The sequence below is a fragment of the Takifugu flavidus genome, chromosome 14 (genome assembly GCF_003711565.1).
Source record: "Takifugu flavidus isolate HTHZ2018 chromosome 14, ASM371156v2, whole genome shotgun sequence".
Classification (NCBI taxonomy): domain Eukaryota; kingdom Metazoa; phylum Chordata; class Actinopteri; order Tetraodontiformes; family Tetraodontidae; genus Takifugu; species Takifugu flavidus.
This window is the reverse complement of record NC_079533.1, coordinates 11,877,235-11,896,860: the sequence shown is the minus strand read 5'-3', so window position 1 is coordinate 11,896,860 and position 19,626 is coordinate 11,877,235. Positions and strand designations below refer to the sequence as shown.

General features: G+C 46.2%; 1 protein-coding gene across 10 annotated transcripts in view; it reads left to right on the top strand.

Moving 5' to 3' along the window:
• The first annotated feature begins 7,876 nt into the window (after positions 1-7,876).
• Positions 7,877-19,626, top strand: part of tcf7 (transcription factor 7) — a 36,869-nt gene continuing 25,119 nt past the window's right edge. For 3 of the 10 annotated variants that reach the window (XM_057053898.1, XM_057053897.1, XM_057053896.1), the window contains exons 1-3: positions 7,879-8,487; positions 8,713-8,782; positions 9,657-9,763. In XM_057053898.1, the coding sequence (XP_056909878.1) occupies positions 8,305-8,487; positions 8,713-8,782; positions 9,657-9,763 (360 nt within the window). In that variant the 5' untranslated portion in view covers positions 7,879-8,304. Of the gene's footprint in view, positions 8,488-8,712; positions 8,783-9,656; positions 9,764-19,626 lie in introns of all 10 variants that reach the window. The other 7 variants (XM_057053905.1, XM_057053899.1, XM_057053901.1 and 4 more) reach the window with 4 other exon arrangements.

Sequence of the window (19,626 nt, the reverse complement as noted above, 5' to 3'; positions counted from 1 at the left end):
GGCTGGTGAAAATCTGACGGCAGCGTGCGGCTTTGCTCTGGAGCGGCCGGAGTATCATCAGATAGAACATTTATGTTTGATCGGCAGAACCCGTGCGAGCGTCTATGAAGAGTCAAACAAGGGTTTTATTCACGCCTGATGGCTGCTGGGCTCCTTCTCTGACTCCTGTGAGGGCCCCACCCCAGATTTACTTCCATTAGGCTCCTCAAGAGGTCAGTCTAAGTCTCCTAGCAGGCAGCAGAGGAGAGGAGGTCAACGTTGGATCAGACCCGGGTCCAGAGCCAACATTCGCTTTTATGTGGGACTGGTGACGTTTCAGGACAGAGATGATCGAATGTTATTGTATTTAAAACTGGGGAAATGATTTTATTCAAACAAGGATGAAAGAAAACAGCTTTGAAAATGACGTGAAGCTAAGATGATTAGCAAAATCTGAATTTAATCTATAAATAAATAGATATTTTGACATTTAAATGGGACTTTTTCCTCCCGGAATTGATAGAAAATTTAAAAAGAAATTATGGCATTGTAAAACTATAAAACTTAATTAAAACATTAATAAAAAAAAACAGAAAGCTTTTCCTCCTGGCTTTCTGCTGCTAACAGTTCCAGCTGCTACACTGATTTTTTGTTCTTATTTTTATTTAGTGAAATTTTAGTGTTGCTTTGTGACTGATGACGGCCTTGGAAAGAGAAACAAAGTTGACCTACAAGAATAAATAAAGTAACCTGAACCTTAACGGTTGGAAATGAGGATTTTAATTTCCTCCGGTGCTTTCAGATAAAGCTGCTTTGTGAAGTCTGGCGAGCGAAATACTCTCCATCTACAGTGACCTTGAGGATCGCAGCTTCGCTCCCCTTTATTCTTCAAAGATTCTTTTTTATCCTGATTTGAGAACCGTTTCACTGTGCAAAAGTGGATGACTCAGTCTCCTGCACACATCCTCTGCTTTTGCAAGAATAGGCCTGTTTTGAAAGCTCAGAAGAAACAACCAGAACAGAGCTGGATCTCCTGGTTCTGTTTGATATCACAGCATCATATTTTCTTCAAACCAGCCTGCGGTCGGCTGCAAGGAAAAATGTGTCTGGTTGCGTCTGTGCAGTAACAAAGAGCCCAACATTAACTCAAAGCATGTAAATATGCACACTTTCACTGTTGTGACGTGGGTGTGTGTGCGTGTGTGTTCATTTACATGCTATTGTGTACCAATAGCATTCTTCTATCAAAGTTAGGACATTTTTGTAAGGGACGCATTTTAGCTGGTCCTCATGTCTTCAAAGGGCTGTTCGAGGGTTGAGACTTAGTTTAAAAGGTTAGAGTTAGGTTAAGGTTTAAGTTAGGGTGACAGGCTGCAGAATATGTCATGGCTCTGCAAGTCCTCAGAAACATAGAAGTACATGTGTGTCACATACATGTTCATATATCTAGTGTACATATGTTTGCAGCTTTGGTGCGCACATGTCTACACACATGGATGCTAAGAGGGACGGACTCCCCGATCCCTGACTGCGCGAAATGGCACAGAAACACGTGCACACACGCGGGCTCACACACCCACTCCCCACCGAACCAAAACAATGATCCATCATGTGAATCCACATCCTTCTCCGGGCCACATCAGTCCCCTTTGCTGTGGAAAAAAGAACTGATCCCAAAATCGGCTGCTAACTGTCAACTGCAGGGCCCCTGAGCCGCCCACTCGCCACTAGAAAGAGACCACTGTGGACGCCTGCATTTAATGGGCCTGCCATCACAGTAAATAGGGGCTTAGTTTCAGAGTGCTCTGATCTCTTTCGACACTCCTTAAAAAAAAAAACACCCCAAGGAGAGTTAGCAGAATGTTTGATTAATCTTTTTCTTAAACGTTATTCGTGTTTGTTGCGCACACAGCTGTCATGGACGCTCCTTCTGGCACCCGCTGGCTCGTGAATTATTGTAACTATCATTGTTAATATTTTAGTCTTTTGAACTATCGTAGGTACAACGATGGTCTCTTCTGGCTTTGGTAACCTCTGAATATGATGTCGGTTCAGCAACAAAACGGCCACATTAACCAGCTGCAGCTTTCTGGATTACGACATGCTAGAATCCAGAATAGCTGCTCATTTAACATGATGAATACTTAATAATATAAATTATATTACAATTGAGCTGAAAATACAACAGTGCATCGGTGTAGCTAAACTCTTGCTAACTAACACGCACAGAGGAAGAGAGGCACCGCGCAGGCTCGTCTTTGAGGATATTAAATCATAAATCCTCGCGAATAACAATTATGAAACAAACCACTTAAGAAGGAACTGAATAATGTGAGCATTTTTAATGATCCGCACTGTTTCCGAGTGGATGTTTTATTAGTGCGCTTTGAACTATTGTGCCAACCTGAATATAACAGTCTGTGGGTAATTTAGCGCCTTATGGCTTCTCTTTATTACGGTATGTGTACAGTAAAGTATGGCAGCCATTAAAGTGGACTTTATTTTCAAATGCTGCTGTAACTGTACTGAAATATTGTACATAGATGTAGTGACATTTGCGTTTGTATTTATATATTTCCCCCCAGCACAACTGCTGCTACGCTAGTGTAGGATTAGCTTGAATCTAGTTATTTAATTAATTGACTGATCATGTCTGAATGACCCTTCTCACCTGACAGCAGACACAGTACGTCATGAATAGTTTATAAGATTCTTTTTTGCCTGTGTCCCTTAGAAACAGGATGTTGCGGGCGGTGGGTTAAAGGGCACCTGGTGTGGCTCTATGCTCTCATGCTTTTAGATCTTACAACCACAGGTCAAGTTAAGTTGTGGAATTTGATGTCAGAGGAATCGTCGCGCGTGTTTGGCTTCCTCCGAACCAAACTGCTCCAGTTTTGAGGTTCGCGCTGCGATCTGAATCTACAGAAATGCACAAAGCCTTAAATAGTTCAGGGAGATGACACTCTTTAGCTCTTTTTTTCCCTCATTCGCAAATGTGTTTTGTGTGTGTGTGTGTGTGTGTATCTGTGTGTCTGTGTGTGTCTGTGTTTGTGCGTGTACGTGTGTGAGGAGTGAATGACTTGGCTCCACTTCAAAGGCCCCGCCAGTCTCTGCATTAACGAGGCCCTTTGTTCCCTGCCTCCCAGATTACAGCACGTCTCTCCCCATGCTGCCAACAAGCAGTGTGTGTGTGTGTGTGTGTGTGTGCGTGCGTATGTGTGTGCGTGCATGCGTGCATGTGTGTGTGAGAGACACTGTGAGAAAGTGTGTGTGGAGGGCACAGTAACCCGAGGACCAAAGGCCAAGGTCTGCTGCTCCTCCTCATTGTCATTCTTTTGAATTTATTAGAAGAAAACTGATACGAGGGAAAGATGTTGGCATCTCACATTCACTTTTCTGAGGTTGCGTTTAGTTTTTTTCCTTTTTATTTTTAATGATCTATGAGCATTTTGTCTCACTCAGATATACTGTCAACTTTTTGTTAAAACATGACAAACTGAAACTAATAACCACAGATTCTGCCAAAATAGAGCTTCCACGACAGTTTATTCTGCATGTTTAAATGTGGGATCTGTCAAAAATTACATCTCAATTAAGAAAAATCCATACTGAGTTAAAATCTTTGCACAGTTAACAAATTATGCACACCACTAACCACCAGTACTAGCAAAAACCTTGGTGCAAATAGAAAATGTCATGAAAAAGTCATTTAGAATTACACATTAGCATGTAAGAAGAATCTTCAGAACAGAGACACACGGACCTCTAGCGTCACAGGAAATAATTCAATTTAATTCCTTTATTGATGTACGGTGTCTCACTGCAACCCAATTGTTGAGAAGTTTTTTTTCTTCCTTTGTGCTATACACATATTTGCACGTTATCAGCCGCCTGTCTACGTTTTAAAAATAATCTCCCAACCACCAGACCTGCCTTCAAACCCCATTCGTGTAGCTACGCCGCCGTTTCCTCGCCTCACCCCATCGGCTCTGTGACGCACTCAGACAAACCGTGTATGTGTGAACCTGTGGTGACACGGTGGTGCACTCTTCTGCTGTTATTTCCACTCACTCTTCGATAAGTTGTTTTTTATTTTTTCACAACACCTTCGTGTAAGAAGTTTGTGAACCGAGGATTAGCTAAAACAAGAAGCAAATATCCTCAAAAAACTTTTCTATGGACTCTTTTGGAGTTTCTCTGCACTGATAAATCCAAAAAGTTGTTTGTGACTGAAGACCAGTGGAGTGTTTTCAAAGCTTGTGGATGTTTGTTGATTCCAGACCCCCCTCCAAAAAAAACCCACCCAAGGCCCCGGAGCAGATCTGTGATATCAGCTCATAAATGTTTGATAAGGAGCTAACGAAGAGGTAAAGGAACTGCCTGCTACCAAATCAAAAGAGACAAACATCCCAGTCAGAAAAACACTCAGCAAGGAGAAAGTTAATTATTTTGCACGAGAATTCCACTTTTTTTTGTAGAAGATGGGAGGAGAATGTTTTTTAGGTTCCAGTCAGGCGGATGGGGAAGGGTCGTCAGAAGTTCAGACTGACCCGCTGTCATGAGTTTGGAAGTCCATATCAGTCGGATAGAACCCAACCAGCGTATACGTGCACGTGTTCCCAACACAGCGAACAATCAACGGTGGGATGAAAAACTCCCTTTTTAACAGGAGGAAACCTTGAGCAGGACCTGGTTTAACATCGTACGTGCAAATAATCAGCTGTGGTTCGTTATCACAAAGATGTAGATTGATAGTGAGGGGTCAGCAGGGTCAGAGGTCAGGAATTTGATGGAGTGTTGTCATGTGGACTCCCCCCCCCACGACGCTGTCCCTGTTGGTAAAGCTCTGGTTAGTGAGCGTCTAGTGGGCGGAGCTTTACCTATGATACCTCACCAGGACAAATGAGCCAGTTTAGACAACAATAATCCAGCTACAGGATCATTAAATGATGATTAAATGAGATTAGATTAAATGAATGATTGGAGCTGCATAGATCAGCCTCAGAGTGGTGTTTGTAAGCGAAGCCCAGGAATGTTCCCAGCGTCTCTTTAAAGGCGGTTTGCTAACTGAAGGAAACTTCATTAATACTCGTCCTCAGACGTTCTGTGGCTTTATTGTTGCCGTTCAACTTTGCTTCACCCTCTTCCACTTGTGCTCTGAAGCGATTCCAACATCGTCCAGTCAGAAATATTTTCCTCCCCGGGCCGATTTAAACTCAAATTTGTCGCCATCCGCTTTGATTATTGAGTTTCTTTCACTGCCCTTGTTTGCTTTGGTAGCAGAAACACAGATACCAACTCCGACTGTTAAAATGATCCACAGAGGTTCCACATTACTGCCGCCTGGAAGAACACGGTCCTGATTGCAGGAAAACGACCAATAAAAAAAGCGCACAAGTGGTTCGTGTTAGGAGATGTGTGCTTGGATGTGGTTTAACCTCAATGAAAGGACATGATTTAATTACTCTGCAGCTTTAATGTGCCTGATGTTGTTGCATATAATCTTTTTTTAACCCACCATGATTCATCCGCAAAGAATAAAAACAACCGTTAAAGAAACGTTTCCTCCGCCGGTGACTCATTATAACCATTGTGTTGTTGTGCAGAAGTGCTTGACATTAACAAAATAGCTGATAAGTGTTTGTTTTTGCACAGAATTCATTCAGTCTTTTGGGCTTGCAGAGCAGGATTGCTCCATATCCTCAGCACCAGGAGCGTCACACTTTAATATTTGTAGATCTAAACTTCTTCAAAAGCCGCATTTCCACCAAAATTTCCAGGGATTTTTATTACTAGAAATTCCTTTACCTTTTAATCTTGTTTCAGTTCTAGACTTCAGTGTAGCCCTTTAGCACAGATACCATCCTGAACGTTCATTAGAACATCAGAATGACGCTGATGGTCCACCCAGCATGGACGTCCTTCACCTGCACTAACTCTCCAGGCCAGTAGGTGGAGATATTGAGTCCTCAGTTTGAAGCATACTCGCACCACTGCTGACTAATTTGATATTTGAGATTCACAAAAAATCCCCCACAGAGCCCTAAACAGGCCCACATCATCAGTAAAGTATTTAGGTTTATCTTATTTTTATTCTCTTTTGTCAGAAATGTAAAATTTCTTCAAAATGACTGGAAGGTCAGTCGGTCCATATTAGTTTGAAGAGCTTTAAATTTATCACAGTGGGAGTGCAGGTGAAAAATGTAGCATAGCTACATCAGCGTTACTGTATATGACATTTCCTGCTCAGGGACGACGTCAACTCTCAGGATAAGACAATCGCAGAGAGTAAAACAAAAGATGCTCATTATCAAGTCAGGAGAATGGGCAGTGGGAACATTCAAAATAAACAAATAAATAAATAAGAACAGGGTTCTCGTATTTACCAGAGACTGCGTGAGAGCGCGACGAGCCGGCGAGGCCCAGCAGTGGTAGCCGCGGCGCCGACTCTCCGGAAAAACAGCTGTCTATATTTAATCAAGACGAATAAACAAGGAGTTTAAACAACTCATTTATAATTTAGATTTGCATGCATTAATACTGCTCATTTTAATCTTTTTATTAATATGCATCCACGATATTGTATAAATATGCAGCTTTATGCAAATGCCGGGCCCATTTTTGTTTGAATTTAATTCCGTTTCCCAGCTGTGGATCGTCATTTTCATTCAAGGCGACCAGCTCAGATTAAGTCACGAATTAAGTCACAGCATGGGAGTGTATAAATATTTCTCAATTAGAAACTCTGAAGAGCAGCAGCGCTACTGTAGCGGCATTAAAAATGCATCGGCATCGGGATTTAGGGGAGATAAATAATCAGAACTTAGAGTCTACATTTCTGAACTAGATTTTTTCTTCTTCTTCTTCTCCTCCTACACTCAAATAGCTGCAAAATCTAACACTTTTTTTTGGCTTTCTTTTGGGGAGGCTGATACAAAATCTGGGGTGTGTAAAGACCCGCCAAAACCATGCTGCGTCTCTGTTATTGATGTTCTGATGTTGCCTTCAGACTGTTCTACATTCAGAAGCAGTTTTGTTCCAAAATCACCGCCCGACACAGCACAACAGCAGCATCTTGGGTACTTTAAACACCACAAAATGCTTATGTATTGTTAATCCAGGAGCACGTAGTCATCATCAGCTATGCTAATATCAATGTTCATTTGTCAGGGTTAGAAAAGTTACAGTTTTGCACAGTTTGACCATAAACGGACGCATGCAGCACACACTAATCTTTTATCAGTCCTCGTGTTTATGTAGATTTGAAATGTTAGAGCTGTTTATAAGAACACAATATTAAGGTTACGTAAGCATGAACAGAGAACAAATGTCCTCGTGGAGGTGAGTTCACGTGAGGAAGAGTCAGGTATCGGCTCTTGATGAACAAGGGAAACTGCCTGGATGGGCTGTGATAGTCCTGCCTTCTCGTTTGGGGTTGATTAGATTTTCTTTAAAGGCCGACTGGCAACGTTAGCGAATGAACCAAACTGCCGGATCACAGTTGTCTCCAGGGGTAATTTGGTAATTACATTTTAACTGAGCCGGCACTGAAATCGGCTGCAAAAAAAAGGATTTCCAAATTAGAAATAAATAAAAAAGCTGAACACATTTTTTTGCAATCTTTTATTAATCCTGTTTTTATTTTCCTCATTATTGTTTGTCTTGTAAATAGTTATTTACATACACAGCTTGAATCTTGACCCAATGATTTTTCTTCTTATATTAACTGTCTAATTATCTCTGGTGTCATCACCTGTTTATCACCATTTATCTTCAGTGTAAACACTGTTGCACAATCAGATATTTGGATTTCCTGAGACCAGGAGCAGCAGCAGCAGCCTGCAGCGCCGCTTCTCCGCTCTTGCAGCCCGGGGGCCGCGGACGGTGTGAACCCGCCCCTGGAAGTCATGAATAACGCCCGTAGAGCCGAGCTGAGGGAGGTGATGTCTCTTTAAGAGGCTCTCCGCAGAAACAATCGCGGTACACCCCCCCAACAAGTCATTGGAACTGACAATCATCCGCGCCCTTTGATGTCGCGACTCCTCGCCTCGTCTTTGGCTCAAATGAGCTGTTTGCAGTTGTAGGGAAACATTAGTTCTCTACCAACCAAACAGCCACATCTCAACTTCCCCCCCCTTTTTCTTCTTCATGTACCGGGAGTTTCTGCGCCGCGCCGAGGAGATCTGACAAAAGCCGCACACTGGCTCTTTCCTCCGTTTTTGGTGACACGTAAAGTTTTTTTCCCCCCTCCTCTTCTTCTTCTTGTTAGTCTATTTGTTTTTTCCTGAAAAAGTGTCACGCATCGCAAAGTGGGGGCGAGCAGACATGCCTCAGCTGAGCAGCGGCGGCGGGGACGACCTGGGAGCGAATGATGAGATGATCGCCTTCAAAGACGAAGGGGAGCAGGAGGAGAAGATCCAGGAGAACGCGCTGACCGAGAGGGACCTGGCCGACCTCAAGTCCTCCCTGGTGAACGAGTCGGAAACAAATCAGAGCCCCAACGCGGCGGTAGGTGGCACAGAGCGCGCGTCCAGGCTGCTTTTGGTAGTTTCCACGCGGCTCGATGGGCGCAAAAGGCGCAGTGGAATGTAGAAGTACGCACTGATGGCGAATCGTGAAAACAGGCTCCTGAGATTGCTTTAAACGCACGCGCTCCTCTCACACGATTGATTCCTTCTCTCTGGAACTTTTCCGGAGTGACTCACCGGTGTTTTGCTGTCGACCCCCCCGCAGGCGATCAGACGCGCACAGCAGGGCGAGCAGAGGGGCTTCGCGGAGAAACACCGGGAGCATCTCGACGGTGGTAAGAAACACACACACACCCCGACACACACACACATACATACACGCACACACATTTTTTGCTTTGTGATCTGTAAAACAATTTTAATGACAAAAACACGTGTTATTATACACTTAGAAACAATGACGTTGCATGATGCAAAAAAGTTGCTGATCTTTTAGTGTTTTCATCTCAGCACAACTTTTCAATTTATTTATTTATTTCCAACTGGGATACTTCACAGGTTAATTAAACTCTTAAGATGCACAGGTTTTTTTTTTGGGGGGGGGGGGGGGTGGCCACGTGTAAAAAGACAAGAGCGATTTCACTTTCCTTTACTAAAAAGTTAGAGGGCAGAGGTGTGTTTTTAAATCCAGATGTGAGGCCTAAAAAAGTGCGATCAGTAAGATTCAAATGACCAGATTGTGTTTCCTTCCTTGCCGACACTGTTTGAGCTTTAATTCCACCTCTGTTCCAGAAACAAAAGAAATCTTTTCGGGATTATTTTATTGATTCTGTCTCCGTCCTCTTCGGTTGGCTTTAATCTCAAACTTCTGGCCGACCTGCGGGGCCCCCACATCGACCAATTAGCACATAGGCTACAGGAGTTCACGCCTCTCCGGCTGCCTGATGGTCGTCACGCTCGGGTCTGAAGTGTTGTGGTCGGCGCTCGTTCGAGGATATAACCTGCAGTCACTCCGACACCTGAGCGGCTTCATCCGCACAGTTCATTCACAGGCTTTTGTTCTCTCACCCCCCATTAAATTATTTCATCAGCACCGGGGGAGTACAAATAAAATCAAATCCGAATGAACGTCGTCTTGAGGCTTTATTAAAACACCGAAGCAGCTGTTTGAAATTCACCACCTGCTGTTTTTTCTTATGTTGACCTCAGTGTCGAAGCACCAAGATGGAGGCATGTACAAGACGCCGACGTATCCGGGTTACCCCTTCCTCATGCTGCCCGACCCCTACCTCCCCAACGGCTCGGTCTCTCCCTCCGTAAGTACCCCGATCCCCCAACGCTCACGCTGCCGGCGTGTGCCAGTCACCGTTTGTCTCCTTGTGGCTGCTCGTGCGCACTCGTGCTTAAGTGTCTCACGTCAGCTCCAAACGTGGAGTGAGCGGTTCCGTCCCTCTGGAGGAGGCGAAAGTAAACGCGGGAGGAGACTTTTCTGACCAAATTTTGCAACAGCCCTTTCATATTTGCACGTTTACGGCGGCGGGCCTGATTTTATTGTGTAAAATGCTCCATTTCTGTCAAACTCAGGCCCTCAGATTCAGATTTCATGGTTTCTGATTTGTGGGAAACCAAATCTTTTTGCAGTTAATTCGTCCTTCGCTACAGACTCTTATGGCTGTTAGGGGAGTTTTCACTGTAGTTGTGGACTCTGGGTGTAATTTAATAAAGTGTAAATTTATTTTCAAAAGGGCCACTGTGAGAGTGACATGGCGGCGAATCGGTCTCAAACTGTACACGAGTTCCAGTTTGGGGCTTTGATCACTTGTGAACGGTATTGCTAATGTTGTTAGTTCTGTGTCGCCTCACGAGGGAAACTTTTTAAAATCTGTCTGCTGCAGTTGGCGTATTGTTTGTTGTCTTTGAGATGTTTTCCATTTTTTTGCTAAGTGTTAATCTTTAGACAACCCAAACATTCCTCCCAGTCACCCATAAAACCCACCGACAGGCCGGCTAATTACACCGGACTCAAGCACTTATGCCGAATTCATTTTTCACGTGTTGCTTAATCCCGTTGCCTGAATTAACGCCCCCAAGTTCCCTCTCACAAGGCTGAACTAATGCGGGTTATGGTCGACTCTTTCTGCATCGCAACATCTTCGTGGCTGGGATTTGGGATTTGCTAATAGAATCGTGAAGTGTCGTTAGCGCTGCGTTCTTTTTAATGTCCCGTTCAAGACGCAAACGGTCGGCACTGGAAATCCTTGACAGTTAAAGGCTCAGCGAACATGAATCCAAGCATCTGATTCTTTTTAAATCATTTTTTTCTTCTTAAACTTCACTTTTTTTTTCATTTCGAGCACATCTGTTGGCGCTAAAAAGGTGAAGTGGGCAGCATATCAGGCTATGTCAGTCAAAAAGACGCTAACGCCTGCTGGCAGGAAGTCACGTTCTCCTTCATACAAAGCCGTTGAGGACACGCTCGTGTTGCTTGACACGTGTTGTGCAAATGAGGAGAGCGAGCACAGCGGCCTGTGCGGCTCGGCGACAAGCCGCCTCGCCAGCCGCGGAGGCCACCGTTTTCACTGAGGGTGGGGTTGGGGCAGCTGGGGGGTGCATCAGCCTCGGTGGGATAGAGAACGCCCTCTGTCTCTCCCGATGTGTCTGGGGGACTCCAAACAATGCTCACTTGTTGACAACTTCCCTTCTAATTAGCCCGACGGTTCTACCCGAAACTTTAAAGCCGATAGATGACTAGAAGAAAGGGGAGGAATGGCCACTGTCTGATGTTTTCCCAGTGTTGGTGTGCTGCAAGTGTCTCTGGGTTACCAGGAAATCAACCGGCTGGTTGAATTCTAGGCGATATTAGCAGCTACCATGTCCACCAGGGACAAGGCTGATACCTGCGCACGTTTAAAGCGCTGGATTGTGTCACATGACTCAGCTGAGTGTCGGAAGCGTCACAGATGTGACCAATCGCATCAGAGGCCAAAACGTCCAGAAGCGTTATTTCTTTTTGTTGTTTCATGATTGCTGGTGAATAAGGAAAATGTTGGGCCCGTTCTATGATTTTCTGGAAACACGTCGTGCACAATAGTGAATTACTTCTCATTGTCATCTTAATCTTCCTAATCCGGGAGCGTCGCCGTCTCGGCGAGTTCCTGTAAATCACATGAAGCCGTCAAACTCGCTGTGAGAACGTGGTCGGAGAATGATTGCGAAACATGTCCGTGTCCTCAGCTCCGCTGGGAACATGTTGCGTGGGTTTATCTCTCCAAACACAAGGCCAAATCGAAGAGTTCAGCACTGCTTTCAGATTTTAAAAGGTTTCATTGTTGGTATTCGGCAGAAAGCAAAGCTGATTATCTGAACGTGGGGGATGAACTTCAATTTTTACTGTTCTGGTGTAAATGTCAACATTTTCCCTCCTTTGAGGACTAAAGTTCAGCGCTAATTCTGCTATTACAATATTTCTCTGTTGTTGCGTGGATCCAGATATCGGCTATTTCGGAGGAAGCAGCCAAACGGGGGAGATTTGGGATTGAGACGAAACCAAACTCCCCCAGCCTGCCGGGCTTTGAGGATTGCGAGTCTTTAAGCGGGTCGGGGAGTTGACCTCCAGCCGACGGGGAGGTCCTTCCCCTTCCTTTCGCCATCTCATCTGGCTCCCTTTAATCCGCGTCTCTTTGATCCGCGCGATGATGTCGACCGCAGCGGCAACACGGAGGCGGCCGGGGCTGGTTTGTCAGCGATCCAGGGTGGCATTTCGGGTGACTCGCTGAATCGCGGCCATGCCGGGGATCGCCGCTGTGTGGCCCCGTAAATACACATTTAGCTTTGTTGATCGGTAGTTGAGCCGTCGCCGTGTTTGCAGCAGCTGCAGCCCGGTGATTACAGCCTTCCAGGGCCTTTTTGTGGAAAGTGGAGAGAAAATGAGGAAACTGGGGAACTAAGGGAGAAAAAGCAGAGGAGAGATGGCGAACAGAGCCTGAAAGGTTTGTGGGTTTGAACCTGGAGATCGGTGTGATTGTGCTGGCGTGATGCTTTTTGGTGGAAGCTACACAACTGGCCGATTGTCACCGTCGCCGTGGCTACCGCGGCCCAAAAGCAAAGTCTGGTTTTTATCTGCTCTGTGCGATGTTAGAGCGTGCAGAACTCCCATGAAAACAGCAGGAGACTAACAGGGAAAATGGTTTAGACCACCTGGAAGTCTCCCGGTGATGGACGTCGGCTCGGGTGTGGGAATCGTCTCAGGTCCGACGGAGGCGACAGAAACCCCTCAGACCTTCTGCCAGACTTTGCCTGAGTTCTGCGAGGCAGTTCAGGATGATATTTGGTGGTGTGAAGCGTTATTCACCATCAGAGAGGCTGTGAAACTCCCTCTGATGTGGAAGCTGTGGTCACACAAAGACGTCAACAGGCTCCAGAAGACGACGCGGCGCCCCGGAAACCTTCCCGCTCGCTGTGCCGGGATGGGGAGCCTGCCGGGGTTTACTGTACGAGCCTTGAATTTGTCGGGGAGGGGGGGGGGGGAGAGATGTTTGCAGTAAGTACGGTGTGTTAACTTAGTCACAGGGATTTTCAGCAGATCATCTTTGACAGCTCGCTCTGTGCTGGGGGAATTTCCTTACCTTCATTTCATAGACTAGAATTAAGAAGCTTCCTATAAACATTTCTTAGCTACTTTGACTTTGTTCAATTCCCCCCCCCCCTTTCCTTACTTGTAACTTTTAAATTCTACAAAGTAGACTGCATAAGATAAAGGCTAATAGCGTGTGTGCGAGCGAGCTTCGAGGATCTTGCCACTTCCTTGTTTCCCATTGTATTGCGGTGTTGACAGGGGGGTTGTTCAGCCGGCCCCCAGTCCCTCGGTAAACAAAAGGCAGCAACACAGGCCGAGGCCTCTCTAATCTCTCCCTGCAACCCCCTTTTATGTCGACCCGGGGGCCGGGACGCGAAGCGCTGGGGCCTCAACAGCTCTGACTGGCTCCGATAAGGCCGTCCAAACTCCCATTGAGAGAGGCCTGAAAGAAAAGCTGCTTGATTAAAAGGCAAAAGTAAGGGGTTTATGTTGTAAAGGATGCATATATCACTTACAGTTTTGCATAAATGTGGTCTACATAGAGTTTTTTAGAACCTCGGCAATGCTGTGATGAATTTTAGAGCAAATTCTTGGTTGTGGGTGACCTGAGTTTGGTTTTAAAATGTTTTTCTCTGCTGCTCGAAGCAAACGTGCAAAAATCCTCTTTTCATTTTCTTTCAAAAAAACCTCTAAAAAACATTTTCTGCAAGGACAAACGTGCGTTGTTTTCTTTATTTGAGTAAAAGTGCTAGTTTTGCTGGCTGTACAACAGCTGGTGAGGAGGAGATTCACCCCATTAATATTATTTCAGTGCAAATAAATCGACGTCTTTATTTATTCAGCGATTTATGGAGGGCAAAAACGTTTATTACATTGAAGTCGGGCAAAGAAAAAGGTTAGAAAATGGCATTGTGAAGAACACATGAGACAACTCAAAGAGGAAGAGGAAATGCGTGAAAGATATCAAAAATAGATGAAGACAAAGACAAATTGAGCATAAGGAGATTTAAGGGGAAGTGCTTCAGAGGTAAAGAGAGCATTGAAGAAGGAGGGCACGAAGAGGGGGGCATTAAAATACAAATGACCGTAAGAGTCTCCTCAACGCCTCCTCGTCTTTGAAGTCGCGGCCTCTGGGGCACCTAAAGAGAGCCCGCTCAGAAAAACTGTTTCAAGAGGCCGAAACGTTTCAAAGAATATCAGGAGAAAAAGAAATCTAGCGGTGCCCCCGAGGTGTTTATATCTCTAATTATTCATTCACTTTTTTCTTTCCGACACAGAGGAGTGATGGGGGTGTTGAAGAAAGGGCCGGTTATTCCTGATAGAAGGGGAAAATCACCCTGTTGCTAGTTGTGACCTCTCTGGTTCAGGACTGCATTTCCCATAATCCCCCTCCCCACACTGACCACCTCTAAGAGGAAGCCAGAGGTCAGAGATGTCAAAGGTTTCTTTTTTTAATTTTTTTATCGACTCCTTGGAGTTTTAGATTCAATTCATCTGTTAAAGAAATCTCTTTCCTGTTATAAAGAATCTCAGTCCAAAAAGAAAAAAAAAGTTAAAGGAGCGTCTCGTCAGCGAGACACAGAAATGCTGATGTGTTGAGAAGGATGTCATTGTTTAGGCTCGTGTTTGTCTGTGTGGTCTCCACCAGCATCCTGCGTGAGCGTGTGTGTGTGTGTGTGTGTGGGTGGGTGTGTGTGTATGGGTGCTGCACCCAGGTGAGTCACAGCCCTGTCGGGTGAAACCGCACAGTTTCTCCCATGTTGTTTGTTTACTGACTGCAGGCCTCCCAGATTGGTGTTTCGGCTTGCAGTTAATGAGTGACAGTATTGTCTCTTCCACACACAGTTCTCAACTATTTAAAGACAAAACTGAGCTCTGCACTTCCTGTTGTGCAGCATTTCAAAGACAAACGGGAGGATTTCTGTGCCTATGTAGAGAGGTAATTCCACAAACAATCTGGATGTCAGGGCTCCCGTAAGCGTCGAAGCTACAATCTCCCACGTCACCCGAACGTGTCTGAATGAGGTTAGCTGTGCTGTGGAAACGTTAATTGCAGGCAGTTGTTTAAAGAGCGATCTTCCTGTCAGGCGTAGGTGAGACGGACACATTCCTGCCCCGGTTTGTAGTGGTTTTGATGTGAAAAAAGCCATAGTGAGGCGACTGCATGCTGCGGGTTTCTGTCAGGTTTTTTTTTGAGCAATCACATGACCTATGGGAATTGAAGTCTTCTTTCATTTCCTCCTCATTACTGTCAATAATCCGCGATGGTGAACAGTGTCACGCAGCAGCCACTCTCTAGATTAGTGGAGGTTCACACACACCGCATGTGGTGATAAACACACAGGCGCAGGGTCGGACTTTCCATCAGCAGGCCACCAAATCATATGTGCTGTCAGATATTTTGCTGGGAATTCTCATAAATTAGCATTTACTGTAAATCTACAGATCGGCTGAACAATTCCATTCAAACACAATGAGCATTAAAGAGTCGGTGACAAATCCTTTCGCACAGGACTGTGTGAAAGGTACTGAGCACTGATGAGGTCACACTTTGCCTCACATGAGGTGAAAAGTTGAACTCTATTGGTAAACAAGTGTGACGAAGAGGTTCCAGGAGCTGTCACATCTGTGGCAGCATTTTACTTCAAAACGGTCGTATTTACCAGATCTGAGGCGATAAAGAGCATTCCCAATAAAGACGTCAGCTCACGCCACAAACCTCAGTCGGCCCTTATCGCCCCTTTAATGTGGACGACCTTGAACTGTGGCATGTTAGAATATTATTCTGAATACTGAGAAGAATGAAACCTCCCCGCCCAGCCCAGCCGGTGCCTTCACAACACACAGAGTAACTCCGTTTGATACTCATCAGCCGAGGGAAGGAAGTAATATACAAGCAACAGGACGGATCAGATGATCAGATAAAGAGCGACGCTGCACTGACGTGAGTGCCGTTGCCTCAGACTCCTCTTGGTTTTGCTTCAAAACAACTTGAAATGTGATGAGACGGCTCGTGCCGTCGACGTGTGCGTCCCCTCATGACCCCAGGTGCCATATTGTCTGTCTCCTCTTCGTCTCCTTCCTGACCTGGCCGGCCATCGGCAGGAGGGTTAGCGCTCTTCCCGTTATCGCTTCTTCCCGTTAAGGGTCCCACAACGTCCGATTCAAGAAGAGGGAAGTTACGTCTGCTGGTGCCCTGCTTAGGCTCCTGGGGAAGGGGACCGCAGTGAGCGGGCCGACCCGTCCTCCGGCCCAGACGAGGCCTCGTTGCTCCCTCACAAGTGGGTCGAGAGGCGGTTTGAGGGGCTCACGCCGGCGGCGTTGAGATGACCTTGCATGGCGTCATTTGCTGGCATCATGTGCGTGAGTGTCGTTTCTCAGTAAGGAGAGGAATTCCCACTTCAACAGGTTTCCTCAAAATGAGCTTGGCCTCCTTGGTTCCCAGCTTTGTTTCTGTCGGGAAAAAAGACGCGGAGCGCTCTTTTCCCACCGGGATGGTGAAGGTCGGTGCGACCTTGAGGAAAAGAGAAGTGCCCTCAGAGTGGAAAGAGGAGGAAAAGCGGAAATGTGCCTTCACAGCTCGGCGTTTGGTTTCAGGAAGTTCGAGGAGGTGTGTGTGTGTGTGTGTGTGTGACGGTAGTTGCGATGTGTGAGATACTGCGATCTAAACAAAAAAAACCCTAAAGTGGAGCAGCGGTGATGTGCGCTGCACTGTAGTCGGTGGGTGTGCGCGACCGTGTGGGTGTTGCACATACTACAGAGCGTGTATGTGGGAAACACTGTATGCACGGTGAGGACAGATGAAAGGAAGGAGGTGGGCGGGCAGGAAGCTGAGAACAAAAGAAACACATCGTCTGATTTATCAGATTGTCTCGATTACACGTAGGGAAAGAAAAGATGGAGAAGGAGGAGAGGAGCCGTGCAGGAGAGTCTGAGACGTCCGGAGAGGCCGGAGAAAAGAGAGGAGGGTTAGAGAAAAAACCAAAAAACAAGCGCAGTAGCGGAAGGGAGGAAGCTGTAAACATTGAGAAGCGGTTACAGCGCTGTGCACCTGGTAAAGCAAGAAAACAAAAAAAAAGATCAAACCACAGCTTCAGCTCAAACTGACTCTGGCACCTTATGAACATCATTAACCGTTTCACCGCCGCACTCAAGAAATACAAATCCTCTTTCTCTGCTTTCGCTGGCCGGTGGTGGGGGTTGTGGGGGGGTTGCAGGGTAAAGAGGGGCAGCAGGGACCATCGCCGGCCTCCGGCTGCATCCAGCTGAGGATGAATGTGAAGCCTTTGCTTTGTTGTCGCCAAACTTGCAGAGTTTGTTGCTGAATTTTTCTTCCTTTCGCTGGAATCGGACGGGAAAAGAGGCAGCGCGACGCCCCGGGCGATGCTTTTACGGCGTCCTTGGCCGCGCCCCCTCCGGACTGAGGCAGATTTAGACAGCGGGTTCATTGTCGGGACGATCCCGCTGCTGCCTGACTGTCCGTCTGCTGGAACCTTTATTCAGTTTTGCCCTTTTTCAGCATGATTTCTGGTCCATTTCTCTGCTCTTCTGGGTCTCTGCCACGGGCAGCACCGCCCAAACTAACAGAATCCTGTCATTTCCATTCAAAATAATGAATAAATGGCACCGGTGGTGGGTTTCTAAAAGGTGCAATAAGCATGTTGTATTGTCCTGACGAGCACATTTTCTGCTCGTCTACTTATGACGCGGCTAAAGGCTGGGCCGAAAAGTTATTTGAGGCTCAGTGAGAAGAGCAATGTTGCAACGTGTGCACGCGCATGCCCGCGCGTGCATGTGTAAATACATAAAGTTGTTGCGCATGTATCTTTGCTTGTTTATACAGTGAGGCAAGGTTGTGGTTTACCATGGAAAATAAAGACCTTGAGTCTCTTTGTCACTTGAATGCACGCTCACACACACACGCACGCATACACACACTAACAGGCACGCTCCCTATCTTTGTGCTGCGTTGGTGCAGATGGAAATGTTTAAAGCTTTACCTGCTCAGACACATCTCTTTTTTACCGCCGGTGTCTGCGAACGGGTCTCACCTGCGGTGCTGAACCAGATTTGTTCCGTCACTTTGTAAATTACGACACCAGTTGGCGCTGACGGGCGTCGAAATCGTGAGCTCGGTCTTTGCGGGAGTCAATAATTCATACAAGTCGGGTAAAGCAGCAACATTTGAGCTCACGTTAGCTTCAGGCTAACGTTGTTGCGGACGACTTAGCTTGTGTGAAACCCAAGACGTCTCAGGTTAGCACATTCAGTTTCTGCTGCCGTCATGGAAAAGTCCTCCTGTTTTCTCTCGGGCTCAAATGTGCCGCTTTAAAGAGCAGAGGAGCACAGGTCCTGAACGCTCAAGACCCTGGTCGCGCGGCACCGTCGGGGAGCGTGTCGGCGTATGCGACTGTTTCATCTGCAGCCATCTGAGCCTGACTGGGGAAGCGGCTTGGCAGGATCGCCTGTTGATGCTTCTGGTAGTGGCATGAGCGGCCACATGGTTTGGCCGGGGCGAAGCTGCTCGTCTCGTTGGCTCCCTTCAGAGCTGGAAATTACACAGCAGGCACATGAGACACGGGAGGAACGTTTCGACTTCAGGGATGTTTTAGATCTGATTCTAACTGGAACTGAACACACAAGCAAATTCTTTACTGTAAAGTTATTGTTCAGGCGCTGGAATCGGCTTCTGTTTCACCCGTCAGAAGTCGAGACCTGTGATTCTGGTCGAGACCCGGGAGCAGACATGATTTGCGGATCTGCGACATGCTGAATTTATTGAGTTACAGCCCATGTGATACCATGTAAAGTATTAGGCTAAGCTACGATAGACGGCTCCTTACCTGGGCGCAGACAAAAGGAGCCAGCAGATGACCTTTGATGTAAACACGGGTTCCCCGAGTGCGACCAGCAACTTTATTTGTGGAGTGATAATTACAAGCTGCGGCCCAGTTAACATGTTATTAGCATGATCGATGGAATATCAACCCCTGTTGCTGGGCATATAGTGTCCAACCACAGGCTCTCAGGAGGACCCTGAACGCAACCTGGCTTTTTAAATAACGTGAAGTGAAATATAGATATATTACAACCACACGCATATATTTCATATAGTGTCCAACCACAGGCTCTCAGGAGGACCCTGAACGCAACCTGGCTTTTTAAATAACGTGAAGTGATATATAGATATATTACAACCACACGCATATATTTCAAACTTATATACCGTATAGACAGAGAGCATTTTTGGCCTAAGTTTGGTTTGTGGCGAGTGATATTCTCTGATGCTGCCGCTCAGTAAGGCCCCCTGGGCCCGAGCGTGTAGCTCTGTGGTGGAACACAGCAGCTCTGCAGGGTTTTGGACACTCTCCACATGTGTGGTCAGCTGGATGGAAGCGCCCTCGCTTCTCTCTCCCAACGTACACAAGACTTAGATGGAGTTGTGCCTTTTTTAAAAGACCTCAACCCCCTTTTCAGCTTTTCCAGCCCTGTTTTGCATTTAAAACTTTTGATTTAAATAGAGAAACTGGTTTTTTTCCCCCTTCTTTTTTAGCCCTGCAGTCCCGCCGAGGACCTTACTATTTGGAGATGTTGCATTTGTGA